This window comes from Sander lucioperca, chromosome 3 (genome assembly GCF_008315115.2).
Source record: "Sander lucioperca isolate FBNREF2018 chromosome 3, SLUC_FBN_1.2, whole genome shotgun sequence".
NCBI classification, from domain to species: domain Eukaryota; kingdom Metazoa; phylum Chordata; class Actinopteri; order Perciformes; family Percidae; genus Sander; species Sander lucioperca.
The window spans coordinates 32454814-32476088 of NC_050175.1; the positions used below are offsets into that span (position 1 = coordinate 32454814).

General features: G+C 40.0%; 1 protein-coding gene across 2 annotated transcripts in view; it reads right to left on the reverse strand.

Annotated features, from left to right (window-relative positions):
- The window catches only part of shcbp1 (SHC SH2-domain binding protein 1), a 36349-nt gene extending 22030 nt beyond the window's left edge, over nucleotides 1-14319 (reverse strand). The window contains exons 1-7 of one of the 2 annotated variants that reach the window (XM_031300967.1): nucleotides 13962-14319; nucleotides 6978-7184; nucleotides 6734-6849; nucleotides 2799-3007; nucleotides 2561-2656; nucleotides 2243-2473; nucleotides 1960-2137 (exon numbers count right to left, since the gene is read on the reverse strand). In XM_031300967.1, the coding sequence (XP_031156827.1) occupies nucleotides 1960-2137; nucleotides 2243-2473; nucleotides 2561-2656; nucleotides 2799-3007; nucleotides 6734-6849; nucleotides 6978-7184; nucleotides 13962-14124 (1200 nt within the window). In that variant the 5' untranslated portion in view covers nucleotides 14125-14319. The remainder of the gene's footprint in view (nucleotides 1-1959; nucleotides 2138-2242; nucleotides 2474-2560; nucleotides 2657-2798; nucleotides 3008-6733; nucleotides 6850-6977; nucleotides 7185-13961) is intronic. The other variant, XM_035999856.1, reaches the window with a different exon arrangement.
- Between the last annotated feature and the right edge of the window lie 6956 nt (nucleotides 14320-21275).

Below are 21275 nucleotides of genomic sequence, written 5' to 3' on the forward strand. Positions count from 1 at the left end.
GGGGAAAGGGGGCTTTGTGTTCTTCTTTACCTTGTTAAGGTAAGCTAGGTTAGCCTCCTAGAATGTGTGCGCTTCTCAAATGTACTTTCAAATTCGTGGGATTTTTCCCTGTAATAAATTGTCCACATATTTTACCACCTTCCACTGCAAGGCACTTGCTTTTATCTGACACAATCATAATCAAATAGGATTCCATGTCAAAACAGTTTGACATGGATTGTCGGAATTTCTGGGTTCCCACTCGGAAACTATACATGTCTATGGGAAATGTCATGGTCGGAAAGATAGAACATTTTTGCTCTATGAAAGACATCGACAAAGACGAAAACTAAAGACATTTACTTGATCATTTTATTTTATTTTTGCAAACAGACATTACAGTTTTAGTTTAGGGCTGGTCCGAATACCATTTTTTGAGCTTCGAAGCTTCGGTAGTAATGAGCATCGAATATTCGAAACTTCGGAGAGAGGGGGCTGAACATATTATTATCTCTAATAAAGGCAGGAATCTCTATGTGTCTGTCTGTTTGCTTGCATTTTGAGAACCTTTCATCCAAACGACTTCACAAGGGAGTGCAGGCTGGGCTACAGTAGGCTACGTTTTTACTGTTCGTCATTAACTGCCGTAGCCTATTCACAAGTCACGTTATTTTCCATGAAAATTAAGTGCACATTTTTATCACGTGTAAATGGCGGATAAAAGCAGCTCGTTCTACTTACAGAACTCAGGTGATTTCTCAAGCTTGATGTGCTGTTGTGGTAGGCCAGTGTCAAATTGCATATTTGACACTCTGCCTTTGTCTTCACTTAATTTAAAGTTCTCCCACACAGATGAAGTCTTTGGCATTTTTGTCTTGTCGTGACGGTAATGACGTTCAACTCATGGGCGTTTTAACTGGGGCATGTGACGTGCCGTCCCAGTAAAATCTCAAAGTCTCCTATATTTCGCAGTAGATTAATTTAGATTGATAATAACAGGTAAAAAGGATAATACATTTTGTTTCTATTATTTTATTGTTATTATTATTTATGTCAAAGCAACGCAGCTTAACCCAAAATACAAGCTCAGGCATGCACTTCTGTCCATGCAAACTGCGCTGTTCTGCACTCTAGCCAGAGAATACTCCCGTTGCAGGAACACTTTAGTAGTCCAAGAAGAAGCAAATATATTTATTAAGTATAACGAGGTTGGGTTGTCCATCCTATTAAAATGGCTAGGCTATATAAGAAAATTGTAAAAGAGTGTTATATTTCGAACATATTCAAGCGCGAATGAGAACCGTTTGGAGGGGGATGCCAGGTTGTGCAAAAAAAAAAAAAAAAAAGAATATTCGAATGTCAAATTTTCAAATCGAATACCAACCCACCGAACGAATATTTGAATATTCGGGTCCTGCCCTAGTTTAGTTATTGTTTTTTTTGTAATTCCTTGTTTTTATTTTTATTTCAGTTAACGAGAATGTTTTTTTCCCACCTAGTTTTCGTTATTTAGTTCGTTTTCGTTAACGATTATAACCTTGCTGGGGACACTAGGACACTATGACCATTAATTGCACTTTATTATGTTCTATGCTCTATTGCACGTCTTTTTATGACATTTTTCAATGGTTGGTTACTCACAAAAAACAAGTGATCCCGACTTGTAGTCCAAAACGTCTAAAAAAAATGCATGTTCAATTAAAAATCACAGACTTCCTGTTGGGTTAGGTTATGGCTCCAAGAGGCTTTTTTGTATATCTGTTCATGATACATATACCCACCAAATGTCATACATCTAGTTGACACTCACAGCAGGGGCTACGTTTTAGATATTTTGTAGGGTGCGCTATTAAGCCATTTTTTTACCCACAGAGGAAAAGGAGAAGATGACCATCAGCTATGGTCCCAAATACGTGGACAAGCAAGACCATCTCTGCATCCATCACTATCTCTCTGTAATTGTGTGTGTGTGGTACTGACCTGAATCTCGGTGTCCTCAGAGGAACACAGTGGCAGCAGTCTGTCACTAAGGAGGGACTGGAGCTGGATAGCGCTGCAGGAGGCTGTGACCACATGGACCACCTTCATACCTGATGCTCTGAGTCCACGGCTCTGCACACACTGTTGCCTGGCATTGCCTCTGTAGCCCAGCACATACCTTGAGAGGAGGTGATGGAGGTAAGGATGATGAAGATATTGAGGGAAAAGGAAGTAGTGGTAATGATGTAGGGCATTTGATAAACAATCTCAACACATCTCTTACCTCAACAGGGGGTTCTCAATAATGTGCAGCTTGCGTTTGAACGTCTCCAGCTGGTCGTAGAGCTTCAGGCCCTCCACCATGGATACATTGTCCAGCTCTGAGTCTGAGTCAGTGCTGAGGCCACTGCGCAACACAGAGAACTGCTGGAAGCACTGAAAGCAGTTTTCCAGTAGGGACTGGTACTCTGCCACCAGGCCTGCTGGGACTCTGTCTTCTAAGATGTCGTAGTAGCTGAGAGAAGACACATTTTCAAATAGTGAATGGCAATAAAACAACACTTAATAAATACATTATCACTCAGACACAAAGTGTACTCACAGCCTGAGACGAGGCTCCACACAACGAACAAAGTAGTCAAAGTCATCATCTTCATCTTCCTCATCCCACTGCCTCCAGATGTGTTTATAGAAAAACCTGAAGATAGAAAGGATAGAAGAGGAGAGAGAGGAAGAGAAAAGGATGGCACAACTGGGCAGTAAATCTTAAACTTTGTTTTAAAATGTGGACAAACAATAACAATTGAACTCCAGGCACAGGATCAACCCAGGAGCCCCACCTGAGGTGCTCAAGAGCGAGGGCAGTGTGATCAAAGTCCCCAGACTGCTCGTAGACCACCTGGAGCTCCTGCAGAGGGACTTTGTGCTCAGTGGCCTCCAGCAGAGACTTCATGGCCTCCTCAGTGAGTTCACAGCCTTTCGTGTCACACTGCAAAGGCAGCACCAGCCTCACACACGCCTTCAGATCCTTCAAGTCCACATCACACACCTGAAATCATGAGCAGCTCTTCAGCACTAACATAGGAAATTATAAACAGCTGTTCAATGGTTTAACCCAACTTTCTCTGGGGTTACAGATTTATTTTGGCAGCTACTCAACTATAACGTCACATCAATGATCTGTAAATGATAACCACTTTCAATCCAAATCTTCAGCAAATTTGAAAAAGACAAATCAGTGCATCTTTCCATTGACTACTGTTTTGTGGGTGGAAATGTACCTCCTAATAGGGCTGCAGCTATTGATTATTCTAGTAACCGAGTATTCTAGTGATTATTCCATAAATTAATCGAGTAATCTGATAAGAAATACTTTTGCTTTAGAGTAAATAGCAATAGTAAATATAAAGTAAATAAAGTCTGATTTCCAGCAGCCAGCCTCCCTCTCATTCACAGTCACTATATACACATGTGGCTGGCGCTGAATTGACTGGATCTGAACGCTCTGCTGTAAATTGCATTTGCATAGTCAGGTTGTACCAGCCTCTCCCGGTGACCATTCTCAGCCTTCTGCTGGTGCTCCGACTGCTGTCTGTCCGCGCGGCGAGCTGCTCTGCCATCGATCAGTATTAAATTGAGGTTTCATAACCTGTGAAAACGTCTCGTAGTCGCATTAAATAGCAGTTTTGGTACAGTTGTTTTTAACACCTGATGCGAGCTGTACGGGAGTACGCATGAAAACCAGTTACGAGCGCTTTATCGGCATTGACCTGACTCCCTGAATAAGCTGCGGAGGCCTGCTCCATATCTCTGCTGAGCAGTTAAACTTTATTTCACACTAAGAGCCGACTTGTTGACTATCCCTTCGGAAAAACGGGTGACTGTTGAGCACCATTTTCTCTCACTCTCTCTCTTCACGGAGAAACAGCTGATTGACAATCTACTAGCTTAAGTGTCACAGAGCTGTGTAGCATTGTAATCAAATATATAAATGAAAATTTGGGAAATTTGACTGTCAAAACAGTTAAAGTCCTTCTTACATTACACAATAATAAGTCATAATTTTTAAGAAGCAGAAAGTTTTGGATACATTTGCGATAATATAATCCTTTTTGTGAAAAAATTTTTCTAGATGTTGTGTTGTTACTTTGGCCAGGTCATCATCAAAAAAGCGAATTAGTACATTCATGATTTTGTTCATGTTGATATTAGTTGCTTCATTTATTAAAAACGTCGCATTGTATAGCTTTTCATATAGCTAGACGTCTAAACTCTGGGGCAAGGCCGTTATGTTTAAATAAGTGCCATGTTGATTCCAAACAGACAGCTTTTACACAGTGGCCATTGTTAATGACAAATCGTGTTCCGCTATGAACGTGCACACACGTATTGTTTGTATCACAAACACGGTCGGTCAGTGAAGGAGCAGTCGCAACGGTAGCGGTAGCAGTCGTTGCCGGTAACTTAATCGTATGACAGAGTGCACGGACCGAAGCTTTGTGACCAGCAAGCACTTTCTTACTGCTGTTGCCGTACAGTGTCTTCCTTGAACATGCGCTGCAGAAGCAAGCACACGGCTCCCTTAATTTGAGGCACCAAGTGAAAGTGACGGCTTCCCGTTTCCACCCTTTTCCTCGTCCTCTATCCATGCCCAACGCCATTTGGTTTTAACTCCTTTCTCAACTAAAGCTGTATCTACATGCTCCAAGTTTGATAAACTTTGCATCCATATTTTTTAGCCGCGTTACCACGGAGACCACACTGCACTCTCGCTTTTCCGCCCTACTTTGCATCTGATTGGCTAGAACTTGTTTCACTGGTAGGTGGAAGTTCGATCCCATGTGGACTTTTTAATTTATTTATTTTTCTAAAATAGTCATCGGGCACCAGGCACGAGTACTTCAGCCCTGCGTTAGTTAGAGCTGCGTTCATCTCATATGATTGGTAGGTGAAATCAATAGACTCGAAAATAATAAACGGCATGAAAGTTTTTTTTTGACATGCCACATACGTACATCATCCCTGTCCCCAAATATCAAGGATCATAAAACTGAATGTTATTTAAGCACCGTGTTCTGTTTCACCTAAAAAGGACTATATAACTGTCCTTTGCACATCCCTCAAGATTTTTGCACATCCTGCACTTATCCATACAGCCTCTTTTTTCTTAATGTTAAATAGTTATATGTATGTTATTTGTTTCTGTATTTACTTTTTTCTTTTTCATTTATTTCATATGACATGTTCATGTCCATGGGGACTTCACCTTCTCGAATGCTGTGGTTAATATGGGCTGAGTCGTGACTCGGTCTTCAGGTCATCTCTCCGTTTTTTATTAGCTTTCAGGTAATTGTTGTACACTTGAAAACACACAGGAACATTCTTTTTTTTTAGCTGGGTAGGCTACTGTTGTAGGAGTCAGACTAATTAACCCAACATTAAAGGAACACGCTGACTTACTGGGACTTCAGCTTATTCACCGTAACCCCCAGAGTTAGATAAGTCCATACATACCCTTCTCATCTCATCAACAGTGCGTGTTGTAACTCTGTCCGACGTTCGAGTCTATTGATTTCACCTACCAATCATATGAGAGGAACGCAGCTCCAACTAACGCAGGGCTGAAGTACTCGTGCCTGGTGCCCGATGACTATTTTAGAAAAATAAATAAATTAAAAAGTCCACATGGGATTTGTTTTGATGCGCTGGATTTAACCAATCATCGAACTTCCACCTACCAGTGAAACAAGTTCTAGCCAATCAGATGCAAAGTAGGGCGGAAAAGCGTGAGTGCAGTGTGGTCTCCGTGGTAACGCGGCTAAAAAATATGGATGCAAAGTTTATCAAACTTGGAGCATGTAGATACAGCTTTAGTTGAGAAAGGAGTTAAAACCAAATGGCGTTGGGCATGGATAGAGGACGAGGAAAAGGGTGGAAACGGGAAGCCGTTTAGCACTTGGTGCCTCAAATTAAGGGAGCCGTGTGCTTGCTTCTGCAGCGCATGTTCAAGGAAGACACTGTACGGCAACAGCAGTAAGAAAGTGCTTGCTGGTCACAAAGCTTCGGTCCGTGCACTCTGTCATACGAGTAAGTTACCGGCAACGACGGCTACCGCTACCGTTGCGACTGCTCCTTCACTGACCGACCGTGTTTGTGATACAAACAATACGTGTGTGCACGTTCATAGCGGAACCCGATTTGTCATTAACAATGGCCACTGTGTAAAAGCTATCTGAAGCCCAAACTGCCTCAGCGCAGAATAGATAAACATCGGCTTCTGCCATTGGCGCATGTCACCTTATTTGCAGATGGGCTAATGACAGTAAATAGGGCGGACATTGGCCGATTCTGATGTCCAGCCAACATATCGGTGCATCCCTATTTTTTTTTTTTTGGGAATGCACGTATGAAATGTCTTTGAGAGTTTTTTTTGTTTCCGTTTGTCTGTGTTTTTTTTTTACCTGTGCGTTTGGAACTGACACTGTTTACACACTTTTCATTGTGTAACATGTTAATATACAAATTATTTACAATAATTTATTATTTGTAGTTTAAAATGTATAAGGTCCTTTTATAGTCATACAACGAAATGCAGTTGTAGTCCATTTATGCTACACAAGAACAACTCAACTGTTAATACAGACAAAGTAATCACAGACAGGTGCTTTGTTCAGAGACTCACATCGGTGCGTCGCTTGCAGTTCAAAATTCACAATTATAGGGGAAACGCAGCATTTACAATATTAACAGAAACATGTCTGAAAGTTGGTCTAACCTCCACCAGGACATCAAAGACGTTAGTAGACCACAGAGCCAACCAATCACACGGTTCCACCACCTTCTCCAGATAGTCTGCTGTGAAGGCCTTTACCTCAGATGGCTTACAGTCTCCTACACACAAATACATACAAATGTACACAATAGTACATAAACTGAGATCAGGAATGTAATGACTCATGTTATGATGATTTATATTATATTGTACTTAAGTCTGAATATTAAAGATTGTCTGTAGTCACCGAGCATGTAGTCCTGGTACGCCTTGAATCTCTCATAGAACAGCAGGTGGCTGGTCTGGAAGGTGTCAGGAAGACTTGAATTCGCAGCTCCATGGCGCTCACATCTTTGCAGCCTAGTCCCTGACTTTTCAGAGTTAAAATGGTCTGTGCCACTATCTTCATCATTATCACTCTCATCTTCATCCTCCTCTTCATTCTGAAACAGAGCTGTTGAAAAAAACGTATGCATTACTAACTGGTGTGTTGCCAACTGAACTACATGACAAAGCTAATGTTAGCATGCCAATATCTGACCCATTTGAAGATACAAAAGATATCTTTTGTGACTCTAAAAAGAACGTACTTTTTGGAAGTTATGTTATCCTAACATGCTACAGTGACTCCGTTTACATAGTTGATTGCTTTTGAGTGGACAATGCTACAGATTAGGCTTGCCGCGGGAAGTCAGTGTTACATGGTGTTGGGCCGATTAGAGTCAATTTTGTCGGGTAAATGTCCTCAGAGTTAGAGTCTCATGAAAAGTTTCGAGGCAATTGGACAATGTACACTTGAGTTACACCCAGTTCCTGTTTCGATGGCAAAACGCACAGAATGGCAGCCCCGCCACGGCCTATGACGAAAGCATTTTCTTTTAACAACTTTTCATCTTTAAAGTCTTACTGTATGAACACACCGCCGCCGACTTGAGGTTCTAAAGATACCGTAAGTCATTAATTTTCAATGGAAGCTGGCTTCTCTCAGCTGCAAGGAGCGTCAAATCTGTCGGCATCGCGTTTTGAGCGACCAGAGCGTCAATCAGAAAGTTGAAAGTAGGTCAACTTTATGGTAATGAGCTATGACGCCGTTCAGCGGCAACCAATCGGAATATAGACGTCCTTTGCGCTGGCTGATTCCAGAGAAACATACGATGTAAACTTTCGTTCCTACAAAAACAATAGTTCCGAGAAAAAGGAGGAAAAGCTCATCATCACCGTTGCTGGGTTCCCTATCATTTATGATATTTGCGTATAGGGACCAGTTAACGTTACCTGCTGGTCACATCGTCTCTAAACAGTCCGCTCACGGTAAAGTCCTGCACGGATCAACAGCTGGCGGCTGCTCGCTCTGCCTGCATTCTGCTGCGTTTCAGCAGCTAACAAGCGAGTTAACTGCTAACAGACACCGCTGCGACCAACAACCAATACAAATTGTCATTATATACGTAATTTATAAAAGGTTTCTAGTGTCAATGTATTGGCCGTGCAGTGGCTGCTTGTGCTTTTTCCATGATCGAACATAGAATGCTACTACGTCAGAGCGTCCCCGTACTTTTTGACAAGCGTCCTTGACAGGGCGGCCAGAGCTTCTTTGCAGGTCAAGTCGGCGGCGGTGTGTACGTACAGTTAAGATGGCACAGACCAAATTTGAAGTCTCTAGGAGGAGTTCGTTAAAAGTATGACGTGGAAATGGCCAAAATCACACTAATTTCGAACTTTCAATTCAAAATGGCGGACTTCCTGTTGGGTTTAGGGTATGGCTCCAATGACGTTTTCTGTGCGACCTGACATGATAGATATGTGTACCAAGTTCCGTGAGTCTACGTTAAACGTACTGCAGGGGTTAAATATTTTTAAATCTTGTAGGGGGCGCTAGAGAGCCATTTTTGCACGCCTATTCCCGAAACCCTTAAAGGGGTGATTGAGTGATTATATAGGGTATTTTACACTGTTCCTTAAGGTCTCCTAAAAGGGTATGTAACATTGGTTGGGCTGAAAATTGCCCGAATGCTATTTTATTATGCCCTTAACTACCCTGTGAATATGGCTCTATTTGGAACAAGAGCTTTTCTTCCAAATATGGTATGCTCATGAATATTTAGATGAGCTGCGCGCTGATTGGTTTGAGCGAACCCCATAGAAACACACTGGAGACGAGACAGCAGGTCTCATATTTCAGACACTGCAAAGTTATACATTGTTTGTCGGGCTATTTCGTAAATTCACTTCTGAGACTTTTTTAAGCGAGAAATCAATATCAATATTTATCTATATAAAGCTCAAATATGGGCCATTTTACGAAAATTGATGGCTAATTGCAAATTTGGTAAGACGTGTCGGACTTTAGCTAGGAGCTCCACACAGTCTAACGAGAAAGCGGCAACCTCCATACCCAGTGAAAGTCACCGTTTCCCTGGGTACTGGACTACTGGAATACTCGGGGCTCCGTGGAGCTGGCTGGCTGCCAGCTGCCGGCATAACTAATGTAACATAACTTAACTAAAACATAACTAAACAATAACTAACATAACTAGAGTCCGATTTCAAGTTAATGAATTTTTGTGAACATTAGGGATTTCGTTAGCTGCTACTGTCCCTTCAATCCTATATGTGTACAGATCGCGGCTAGTTAGCATCATTTTCGGCGTAATTCCAGTATATTTACAGTTTGAATTTCGCCACGCCACTTATATAAGCTAACTATGGTGTCCGATTTCAATTTAATGATTTTTTTGTGAATTCCAGAGGAATTCTAAGAGGAGGCTAGCTAGCTCTCATTGATAGAGCTCCTTCCAGCCGCAGGCTCTATCAATGAGACTCGCGGACAAGAGGCGCTTATTTCCCCGATCATTTGTTTAAATAACTCAACACATTATAATTACAGACATTATAAGATTAACTGGAACCTGCGGTAAGAGATTGCTGGCTTAACAAGCTTGCTGACCGCGCTCTCACTCACACACACCAGCAATTTAGCAGGAAGAGGGGAGCTGCAGGCCCTGGAGCTCTGTCAGGGCAGCGGCGTTTGGTAGTCCATTAACCCAAAAAACGGTGACTTTGCGCGGGTATGGAGTGCCGTAGGCTGCCAGCCGTGACGGAGCTCCATCTTCCTCACAGCAGGCCGGGGTCTGTGAAGGAAGGCAGGCCGGGCGGCGAGGCAGCAACACAGGCAGCACCGGCCGCTGAACTCCGACACACAGTCGGACAAAATTTGCAATTAGACATCAATTTTCGTAAAACGGCCCATATTTGACCTCTACATAGTTGATTTCTCGCATAAAAAAAGTCTCAGAAGTGAATTTAGTGGTAAAATATCAGATTAACAATGTATACAATTTCTGAGATCTACGCGACCTATTCAGAAGACTAAGCTGACCTCAGATCATAGCCTATGTAAATGTTTGGGCATGACAAAGATAGAGACTAGAGCCAAGTGAGGAGGAGCCGCCGAGTTGACGTCAACTGGCGGCTTGTTGAGATCTGCCCGTTTTCAGAGGCAGTTTCAAATTGTGAGATTTGCAGAGGAAAGAGGTGTCAATGGGATTTTGAGGTTCTATATATGTCCTAGTTACCCACTAAACTGTCATTATTCAACTATGACAAGGTAAAATCGGTTTTGCATTCAATCACCCCTTTAAAATACGTAAATGTTCACCAGACTTGACGCGACCGCCAAATTTGGTGAGTTTTTGAATATGTTAAGCCCCTCAAAAAGGCAATTAATTTGCCGGGAAAATAATAATTCCTTCAGTTCCAATAGGGCCTTCACCGCTGTCGGCGCTCGGGCCCTAATAAAATATCTGCCGCTTATTTTTTTGATGAGTGAAATAATTAAAAACTCAACACAATGGGTAGTAAATGAGTTTTTGTCAGTTATTATTCAATACAAGTCAAAATAAAGCTACAAATCTACATACATAGGGTTAAAATTCTATAAAGCCCATGTACAACATAAGCCCACTTGCAACTTCTGAGCAAAAATACTACATTTGATGTTTTTCCAATAAAGCTACTTGTTACATTAATGACACTTTTTATTGTAAACCAATCATTTATTGATATTGAGTTATCGAAGCACGTGTCTGCTGATCCCAAAAGAAGTTGCCGATTCTGGTACCCTCAAAATATAACGTTCACATTTCTACTTCTGTTAAAGTAAAAAGTGTGCTAATATACCACATATTAAACATGTTTTTCTCAAAACAAGGTTGATTTCATACAGACTTCTGGCATCTACCTTTGTTTCAAAACCTCTTAGCTCGTGGATAGTCTACCTCGGATGGACATATGGCTAATAATCAAAATCCTTAAGGAGAAAGGCCTGAAAATGCTATATAATAGTTCCCGTTTAAAATGTACAAAGTAGGATAATGATCAGCATTTCCCACAGGCTTTTGTGAGGCAATGGGGGGGTGGACCTTCGACCCTCTATGGAAGAAAAATTTGTACATTTTAAAGTTAAATGCATTGATCTGGAGCACTTGAGAGCTAAATTAAAAAGCTACCGAATCTATAAAGAATCTGAGTTTTTTGTAAACAATTTAAAGTGCCCATATTATGAAAAAAATCACTTCCACACACATACAAACTTTGAAAAAAATCCATCCATGCTGTTTTGAGTGAGATACGGTTTCTGAATGTGTCCTGCCTTCAGTCTCTGGGTGAGCTGTTCAAAATCGGCACGGCTTGTGATGTCACAAGCCGAAACGAGCAGGCTAACCGCAACCATTAGCTCGTAGCGTTAGCGTGCTAACGCTAATGCTAGCATGCTACCTCGTTCTCAATAGCAAAGCACTGCTACAACACACACAAGTTCACCATAATCTACAAAAGAACTACTTACATGTGCGCCCTCATTTAGAAGTCTCCCAGCAAATTCTGCCTTGTAACTGACCGAAGTTGTAGAAACAGCCTTTCTTTTACTATCTATGGAGCTAGCTAGCTGACATGATCTACATCTGAGCTACTGCGCATGTGCAATCAAAGATAGTACAGAAGAAGAAGAAAAGAGGTCTCACTCTGTAGCTAAAACAGAGACCAGGTGAAAAGAGGAGCTGCAGCAGTGAGAGAGAGCGGTGCAGTACAACAAAAATATGGTGTTTTTTGAAAATTAAACCATGTAAACCTATTCTGGTACAACCTTAAAATACAATTATGAACCTGAAAATGAGCATAATATGGCTGCTTTAAATCAGAAACACATTGTATAGATATGAATGGTGATGACATTGCAAAAAAAGTCACACCCACTAGACACATTTGAGGATACATTTGAGTCATTAAAGCAGCCATAACAGCGTTAATATAAACATTATCATGACAAGCAACCGGATATGTCAGTCAACATAATTGGTGTATATTCGGGGTGGCATTACTGACTGGACTGAGAGATATACTTAGCTGACGCAATGGCACAAATCACGAGAGATCTTTTATGTTTCATAAAAAACATATTCCGTTCATTATGACAGTCTAGTTAATTAATGGGAAACTATGATGTTGTGGATAATGATGTTTGGCAGATTTGACTGTGGCACAGCTACAGGCCAACACCATCTTTTCAACAAATCTTGATGCTTCCACTGATTTCCATTGATATTCTACAGACGGGTGAAACCAGTACCAACAGTATATTATTATACTATTATTATAGTATTAAGTTAAATTGTGGAATTTCACCAGCCCCCAAATGGGGTCCATGAAATAGAATGTAATCCTATTGTCCCCTCAACCTAACATTAAAAAAGGTTAATATCAGCTGAGGGAAGGAGGAGACAAAAAGCAGGTGTATTAGCTGACACATAGAATCCAAAAAGTCACAGAGAATGAGCTTAAATCTCAAACTTGCCCAGATCCAAGTTAAAGTCCCAAGGAAGTGTCACACTGCACAGCATCGTGTGAGCTGAAAAGATTAATCCCTCAATTGGCAACTATTTTGATAATTGATTAATTCCAGAAGAAATGCCAATAATATGCTAGTTCTCACTCCTACAATGAGGATTTTCTGTTTTATATCACCTGAAGACATAACCTTGGACTCTGGAAAAATGTGATAGACATTTTTTAGACCATACAACTAATCAGTTAAATCGACAAAAAAAAAAAAAAAAAAAAAATCAGTAGATTAATGAAAATAAAAATCATTGTTAGTTGCAGCCCTTACCAAATGAACTTTAAACTGGGGGGACATTAACGTTAACCTAATAATGTTAACATTAGTGCAGGGTTTTTCCTGGCTCAGAATGGGCCTTTGGGGTGGGACTAAGCACGGCAGTAAGCATGATCAGTCGGCGTACAGTTAGGGCAATGAGTCTGTTACCTTATTTGACAGAAATCTATGCATTTTCCTGTTATTTCTGACAATTGTCAGAACATTTATATTATGCCTGAGTAAATATAACACCAATAAATAAAACTGGTTAAAAAATATTAATATTTAAATAAATCAGCAGGAGAGTCCAGTATAGCTCAACTCTCTGAAGATAAAACTGAGATTAGCTCTCATATTCAAATTTATGTTCTGCTTGTTCCAACAGTTGTTTGGTAAATTGCTCTTAACACATTTGGAGAGGATTTTAATTGCTATTTTTATACTCAGTTCTTCATCATTTTGGTGCTGGTGATTTTCCTTTGGGCAAGCTTAAACCTTTTTGGGGGGCGCCAAACATTCCTCTATGCAGGAAAATCCCTGTATTGGTGGGGTGGTGCTACTGACACTGGAAATGCTAATGTCATTTTCATCACCCCTGCAAACTGTTCCAGCATGCACCAATAGCCAGATTTTTATCATGTATCATCTGTTGATTTATTCTTGGAAAGCAGACATTTGGTCTTTCAGTGTTATAGGGTGGATGGTAAAACTGAGGGAAATAACTTAACGTTATGTGTTGTATCATGTAACGTTAGTTAACGTTGTAACGTTACTGAACAGCATTTGGTTGAGGCACAAACTGTGACTGCTATTGTCACGTTAATACAGAAAACATTGTTTAAACGCTAACCGACCCAAACACTACATTAACGTTTAACTTTAACGTTAACACTAACAGGCAACCGGCCTACCTTACTAAAGTTAACGTTGGCTTGAAACGGAATTCTTCACAACAGCGAAACGTATTTACCGTAACGTTAGCTAGGCTAACTAGTGACGCTGACTAAGTTAGCAAACACTGACATTAGCTTCCACTTGAGTATTATAACAATGAATAAGATTCAACATGACACGGACCTTGCGTTATACCGGACACATTATGCCCCACTTCAATTCTTTTCTTTTCCATGTCGAGTTCAACCTTAACGTAGGACTCCAAATCAACCACCATGATGTTTGTCATCTCGTCCCCAGTTTTTCTCGTTCCTGCAGACGAGTTTTCACGGGCTTCTTGCTCCATGGATAATTAAAAATAACGACTTACTACTTCACCAAGTAAATAGGTAAACTCAAATCGGCTAACAGTCAGTAGAGCTACGAAGTTGTGTCGGTTTGACAAACACACAAACTTAACTGCACACACCCAGTTACTTTCAAAATATTCCCGGTCTGAAGAGCCGCAGCCAATCGAAAAAAGTACAACTGCAGGATGTCGCGCCCCCTAATATCCGTGAGCCAATGGAAATAGCCATATACAGTCTATGGGAAAAAGAGAGCCGTCTAGGTCTCTCCATGGATGTATTAAGAGAACTATCCATAGACTGTATATAAGAATGGACCAACAGGGGCCTGTTTCACAAAACCAAGATAAGGGATTAAACTGGGATTTATCAGTTATCCTGGATGATTTAAGCCTTGACTCGGTTTCACGAAAGTGGAGGCACATAAATCACCATGGAGATTTATTCTATGCAGCTAGCCTGCTCCTGACCAGGCTAACAGTCAGGATTTATTTAATCCTGGAGCCTTTTCTGATCACCCAGCAGTGGTTTTACCCTATTGTTATCAGCCTGGATTAAAATACAACAGGTGCATATTGCTGTTCCTTTAAGTACCATTATTTTTTTTAATAATTATTCATGTGACAGTCATCGTTACTATTATATTGCTGTATGAAGACTGCTGTATATTGTTGTTAGAAGTTTGATGAATATATTATGGCAGTTGTTGAGATAATTAGAAAAGGCTGATAAAATTTCAAATGTGTTTTAAATGAAGTCTGTTACTAAGGGCAATACATACAATGTTTCTATAGTTGACCAATGCACCTTGAATTATTTTAGTTGATTCATTTTTTTAAAATTCTTTAACAATAACGATCATGTTTGTTCCACTTCCATGTGCATTGTATTTGGCATTCTTAGCACACAAATTGTGTTGTCCAGTAAACTGGGACTATAATTTGGGAGGATTGTACAATTTAAAGAACATATCCTAATTGTACAGTCCTCCCAAATTATAGTCTTAGTTCACTGGACCAATAACTATCTAGTGATGTAGGCTACTGGACATTCATGTTACAACAGGGAGAGGACACCTCAATGGTTTTTGACCTTATATTTAGCTGTGGGGGAAATAACTGATGAATATACTCTGTTCCATTCATGTTTACAGTGTGCATGGAATTTATCACTTAATTATCTTTATAGTTTCTAGATTTTAGAGTCCAATTTCTTCAGTGTCTTTATTTTCTATGTCCACAAGGGAGCAAGGAATATAATATGTAGAGAAGGAAACTCGTCCTCTATAAAACGCGAGAAAAAGCGTGGCAGATAATAGCGGACAGACTGAATGATAATCTAAAAATATACATGTATGAACTACTGCTCTTAACTGAAACCATTCACTGAGTCCCTGTCATCTGCAAAAACGAACAGTTGTACACTTTGCATTAAAAGCGAGCAGTGGAAGTTAATATGGAAACTTAGGAAATTTATATTGTAGCCCATGAGAGAGAGGGAGGAACAGAGCGAAAGATATTTATGCATCATATTCGAGCATTGTAGAAAACTGATCTTCGTGGTAAATTTCCTGAGTAACATTATCTTCTGCTTACTTTTAAGGCAAAGAGTACAACTGTTAATTTGTGCAAATGATTAGTAGCCTAATCCTTGAATGGTATGATTATGACGGTTTCAATTCAGAGCAGTGGTCAGTTAATGTATATGTCTAGGCTGCTTACGTTTCAGTCATTCAGTCGGTCCGTGATCGTCTGCTACGCTTTCTCTGTTTCATTACAGCGCCGTGTTTTTTTTCTTTTTATACAAATAATGTGTTTCACGTCATCATACTTCCAAAAGAAGCTGCTGCTCACTCTGTATAAAGTATGTACAATGCGTATTCTCCATTTTGGCATCAGTAAATCTGTGATCGACCTCGCGGTCTTTTGAGGAAAGCCGTGGACGCGCATCTATCTGAATTACTTCAGCCTGGCTCAACCTAGTCGCTCCTCCTCAGCCTGGCTTGGCCTTCGTGAAACGCACCAAGCCAGGATGCTCAGATTAGACTAGGTCAAGCCTCGCTTTATCAGTTATCCTGGAATTATATATTCTGCTTTTGTGAAACAGGCCCCAGATCCAGTTGCTCTGGACGGAGACCATTAGAAGCACTTTTCCGGTGAGCGCTGAGCGTTACTGCGCAGCCTCCAACTGAGAGAAACGACGTAAATGTGACGTGAGCAACGTGTCTGAAAGTTGGAAGCAAAGAATTTCTAATAAGGGAAGAAGTTCCACCAAAGAATTTCCGTAGACGGGCTTTGGGTCCACTCTCTCGTTACTTCCGGCTTCTGAACTGGTTGCAGTTCCACCAGAGTTCCAAATAGGGGGCGCTCACAGGCCAGTGCAGAATGAATGGGACTCTATGGAGCTATACCCCTCAAAATCCACTTTTCTCAGGATATAATTTTTTGTCTAGTAATTTGAATGTTGCATTTGAAAGGGGAGGCTAAGAAAATACACACTGCTGGGTGTTAGATTTTTTTTAAAGTGGCTTTTTTGTTCTAAAAAGCCTTTTAAAATGTCAATGACGTGGGGGCGGCTCAAGATGGCGGAGAGAGCGGACGCACTATGAATGGCTCAGAGTAGCAAAGCCTTGAATATCAACAGAATGAACTTTTAACTCAACAACACCCTGAAATATCAGATGCAAAAATTGTAGGGGACTTATTATAATAATTCAGAAGCGTGTGAGTGACCCGGAGCACCTCCTGGAATACGATATATTGCAATCCATAACATGGCTAGCACAAAAGCTAATGCTAAATCGAAGGCTCTCCAAGAACATGACTATGGCGGCCCTGAAAGGATGGAAACTAACACCAGAGGTACTAAAAACATCTTAGCATCTCCTTCTAAACCACCAGCACCACTGAAAAAGCCAAAACCAGACGACGTCGTGACTGTTGAAGCCCATGCTGACAACGCCTCTTACTCTGTGATCCTGGCTGCTGTCAGTACTCTTCAAAGCATGATGCAGGACTTCAAAGCGGAGCTAAAGCAGAACACACTGACCTTAACCAACATCGTGAAAGCTGTGGAGTTTAACTCTGCCGAGATCAAAGATTGTAAAGAGCAGTGCCAAAGGCTGCACGTCGAGGTGAAACAACTGAAAGAGGAGAACACAATTTTGGTGAAAAGAGCTGCAGAAGTGGAAAATAGAGCTGTAGAGTTGGAGCGTTATAAAAGAAGGTGGAACCTGCGAGTAAATGGCTTACAGGAGGGAAAAGACGAAAACACACGACAAATCATCTCTGATATCATCGGAAAGATGGTGCCACACTGGAAGGAGAAGATGGATTTCATCCTGGATTCGGTACACCGACTGGGGCCGAGTAACACCAACCGCCCTCGTCAGATCATCATGCAGTTCACAGGACGCCACTTCAGGGACGAACTCTGGCGGATCACCAAACTTCACCCCGTCTGCAAGGATCTCAACATCCGTTTCACAGAAGACCTCACCAAGGAAGACAGAGAGGCGCGGAGGGCTGTGTGGCCGAAAATTGAACAAGCAAGGAAGGCAGGACTAAAGGCAGTGTTCCGGGGCCCTCATGCTTTCATTAATGGACAAAAAGTCTCACCATAGACACAACTATCCAGGGCTTTTGAATCCTGAAAACAAGTGAGTTTGAATGAAAATGTATTCTCGGGGTTTTGCTACTATTTTCTATTCTTGATAGGAAACTTTTACTGCTGTTTTAAATAAGTTCAGCAATCCGTTGTTGTTGACTGTTTATTAATATTTTTTGTCTGTTTTGTTCCATGTTCAGTTTAAAGAGTAACATTCCTCTAATTTCTGTTAATGCAAGGGGTTTAAGAGACATGACCAAAAGAAAAAGTATTTTTTTATTTTGTAAAGGGAAGAAGTCAAATATAATTTTTTTGCAGGAAACCCATTCTAAGTTTGATGATGTTATATTCTGGTCTAAACAATGGGGAGATGAAGCTTACTTTAGCCACGGTACTTCAAGGTCAGCAGGTGTCACCATCCTCCTAAATAACTTCAAAGGTCATATTGTGTCCCATATGGCAGATGAATTTGGTCATTGGCTGATTCTCATCATAAACATAGATGGTCTGAAATTCATCTTAGTCAACATTTATGGATATAATATCAGTAGAGAAAACCGAAACCTACTTGAACAAATTAGTTTACATTTAGACAATCTTAAATTAACACACTCAACTGATAACATCATCGTTGGCGGCGACCTAAACCTAGTTCATGATGATTTTCTTGATAAATACCCTTGCAGATACTCTGCTAGTCACCCGAATACAATATTCACGAGCTTTTGCGAAAAACAAAATTTGATTGATACTTGGAGACACTTAAACCCAGAAATATCTAAATACTCCTGGTTTAGCTCAAACCACAATTATAAATCCAGAATCGATCACTGGTTGATTGCAAATCATTTGCTAGCTTATAATATTAGCTCTGATATTTCCGCTGCACCACTAACAGATCATAGTGTTATTCTACTACAGATCAAACCCAATAACGACAATGTCCACTCACACACATATTGGAAGTTGAACTCCAGCCTGCTAAAAAATAATAACTACTGCCAAAAAATCAAATTATTAATTAAGGAATATGCCAATTCTGAGGAGCTAACAACTGCTACCAAAAAGTGGGAATTCCTAAAGTATAAAATACGCCAGTTTACCATCTCATTCAGTAAAACAATTAAAAAAGATAGTGAAAAACAAGAAGTAGACATTATTAATCAGTTAAATATGTACTGCAGTAGACCAAACCCAACTGAAGACGATAAACAAATGATTTTAAACCTACAACCTAAACTAGATGAAATCTACAGTCGTAAGGCCCAAGGGGCGTTTATTAGATCCAGAGCTAAGTGGATAGAGGAGGGTGAAAAAAATTCAGCGTATTTCTGTGGTCTTGAAAAAAGAAGACAGGAAAGAAATAGCATCAGATCTCTGATGGTTGATAATAATGAAATCACAGATGAAAAATTGATCTCTTCAGAAATCTGGAAATTCTACAGCCAGCTCTATAGCTCTAAATTTTCTAGCGTGAACTGCCAGAATTTTTTTCAGGACATAGCAAAACATATTCCAAAAATAGCGGATGGCCTCAAACAAACATGTGACAGTCAAATAACAATTATAGAACTTGATGCAGTAATTGGTCGTCTTTCTCTTAACAAAGCCCCTCGATCCGACGGTCTCACAGGTGACTTTTACAGACATTTTTGGGTAGATTTAAGAGACCTGCTGCTACAAGTCTTCGCCGAAATTTTTGAAACATGTGTGCTTCCACCAACAATGAGACATGGAGTTATCATCTCAATTCCAAAACCGGGAAAAGACCCCAGAATTATAGATAACAGAAGACCCATTACACTCAGAAATTCAGACTACAAACTCCTAACTTACATCTTTGCTTCTCGTCTTCAAACAGGGATTTCAAATATTATTGCAGATACACAGTCAGGGTTCTTAAAAGGAAGGTCAATCCATAACAATATAAGATTGGTAATGGACATCATTGAGTATAGAAACCAAATAGAGGATGATGGTTTCCTTCTTTTTTTAGACTTCTATAAAGCATTCGACTCCGTGGAGCATCCATTTATTCTTTCGGCGCTCAAACACTTTGGATTTGGAATCAACTTTAGAAAATGGGTTGGTGGATTATATCGAGATATTAGTAGTTGTGTCCTATTACCTAGCGGTACCACCCCAAGCTTCAAGATTAATGTGGGTATTCCTCAAGGTTGTCCCTTCTCACCATACCTGTTCATCTTAGCCACAGAAATGCTAGCAATCTATATAAAAAACTGTAATGATATTAAAAAACTTAATGTACTTGGCACAGACATAATAATTAGCCAACTAGCGGATGACACAACAATATTCTTAAAAGATAAATACCAAATATCAACAACTATTGCCAAAATTGAAAAATTCTCAAAAGCCTCAGGTCTAACTTTAAACTTAAAAAAGTGTGAATTGCTGGCTGTACACGACACTTCACTGAAAACCATCTGTAATATCCCTATTAAATCAGAAATCAAATACCTGGGGATTTACCTCTCCAAGGACCAAAAACAAAGCCAACTTCTGAATGTAGAAAATAAAATTAAAGAATGCAAATCAAGACTAAATATATGGCTACAGAGGGACCTATCAATACTAGGTCGAATTTACCTTACTAAGATGGAGTGTTTATCAAGATGTACTTACCCAGCCTACTCCAATGCCATTCCAAACAATTTGATTAAATCTATCAACCAAATCAACCTAAACTTCATTTGGAGAAACAGACCACATTATATGAAGAAAAGCAATATGGTTAAAGACGCAAAGGATGGAGGACTAAAAGTTATTGACTTTGACTGCCTTAATGGAACCTTAAAAATAAATTGGTTAAAATCTTGGATTAAACACAACAACTCCTTTTGGTATTGTATTCCAAAGTCCTTATTCAAGAAAATTGGAGGATTGGAATTTCTTCTCAGAACGGACTTTAATGTTAACAAACTACCTATTTCATTGTCAGAGTTTCACAAACAAATACTCTTGTATTGGAAAATGTTATACGTACATAACTTCTCACCCCACACATCTGTACTCTGGAACAACAGATATATTTTGCACCGCAACAAATCTCTATTCTTTGAGGATTGGTATGGGAGAAGCATATGGTCCATGGTCGACTTAATGGATACCAACGGACAATTTTTATATTATGAACAATTTTGCATCAAACATAATTTCCAACCCTCAAAATCAGACTTTACTAAATTACATAAAGCACTACCCCAAGGATTTGTCCTTCTAACAAGAAACATTTTGGCATATTATCCGATACATCCACAATTGGCCCCACTATCAATTCAAGGGTTCTCTATTCTGGATAAAAAATGCACTAACTGCTTTATTAGAAATTGTTTTATTGATTATCTTTACCCTAAAATGCATAATAAAAATAACATACTACAAAAATTTGATAAAGTTTCAATCACTAAACTAAGGACAATGTATCTAACACTCCCTATTTCTCCTAAAGTGAAAGAAACACATTTCAAAGTAATGAACAACATTTACCCTTCTAAAGAATTACTGAGACTTCGCTTTGGTA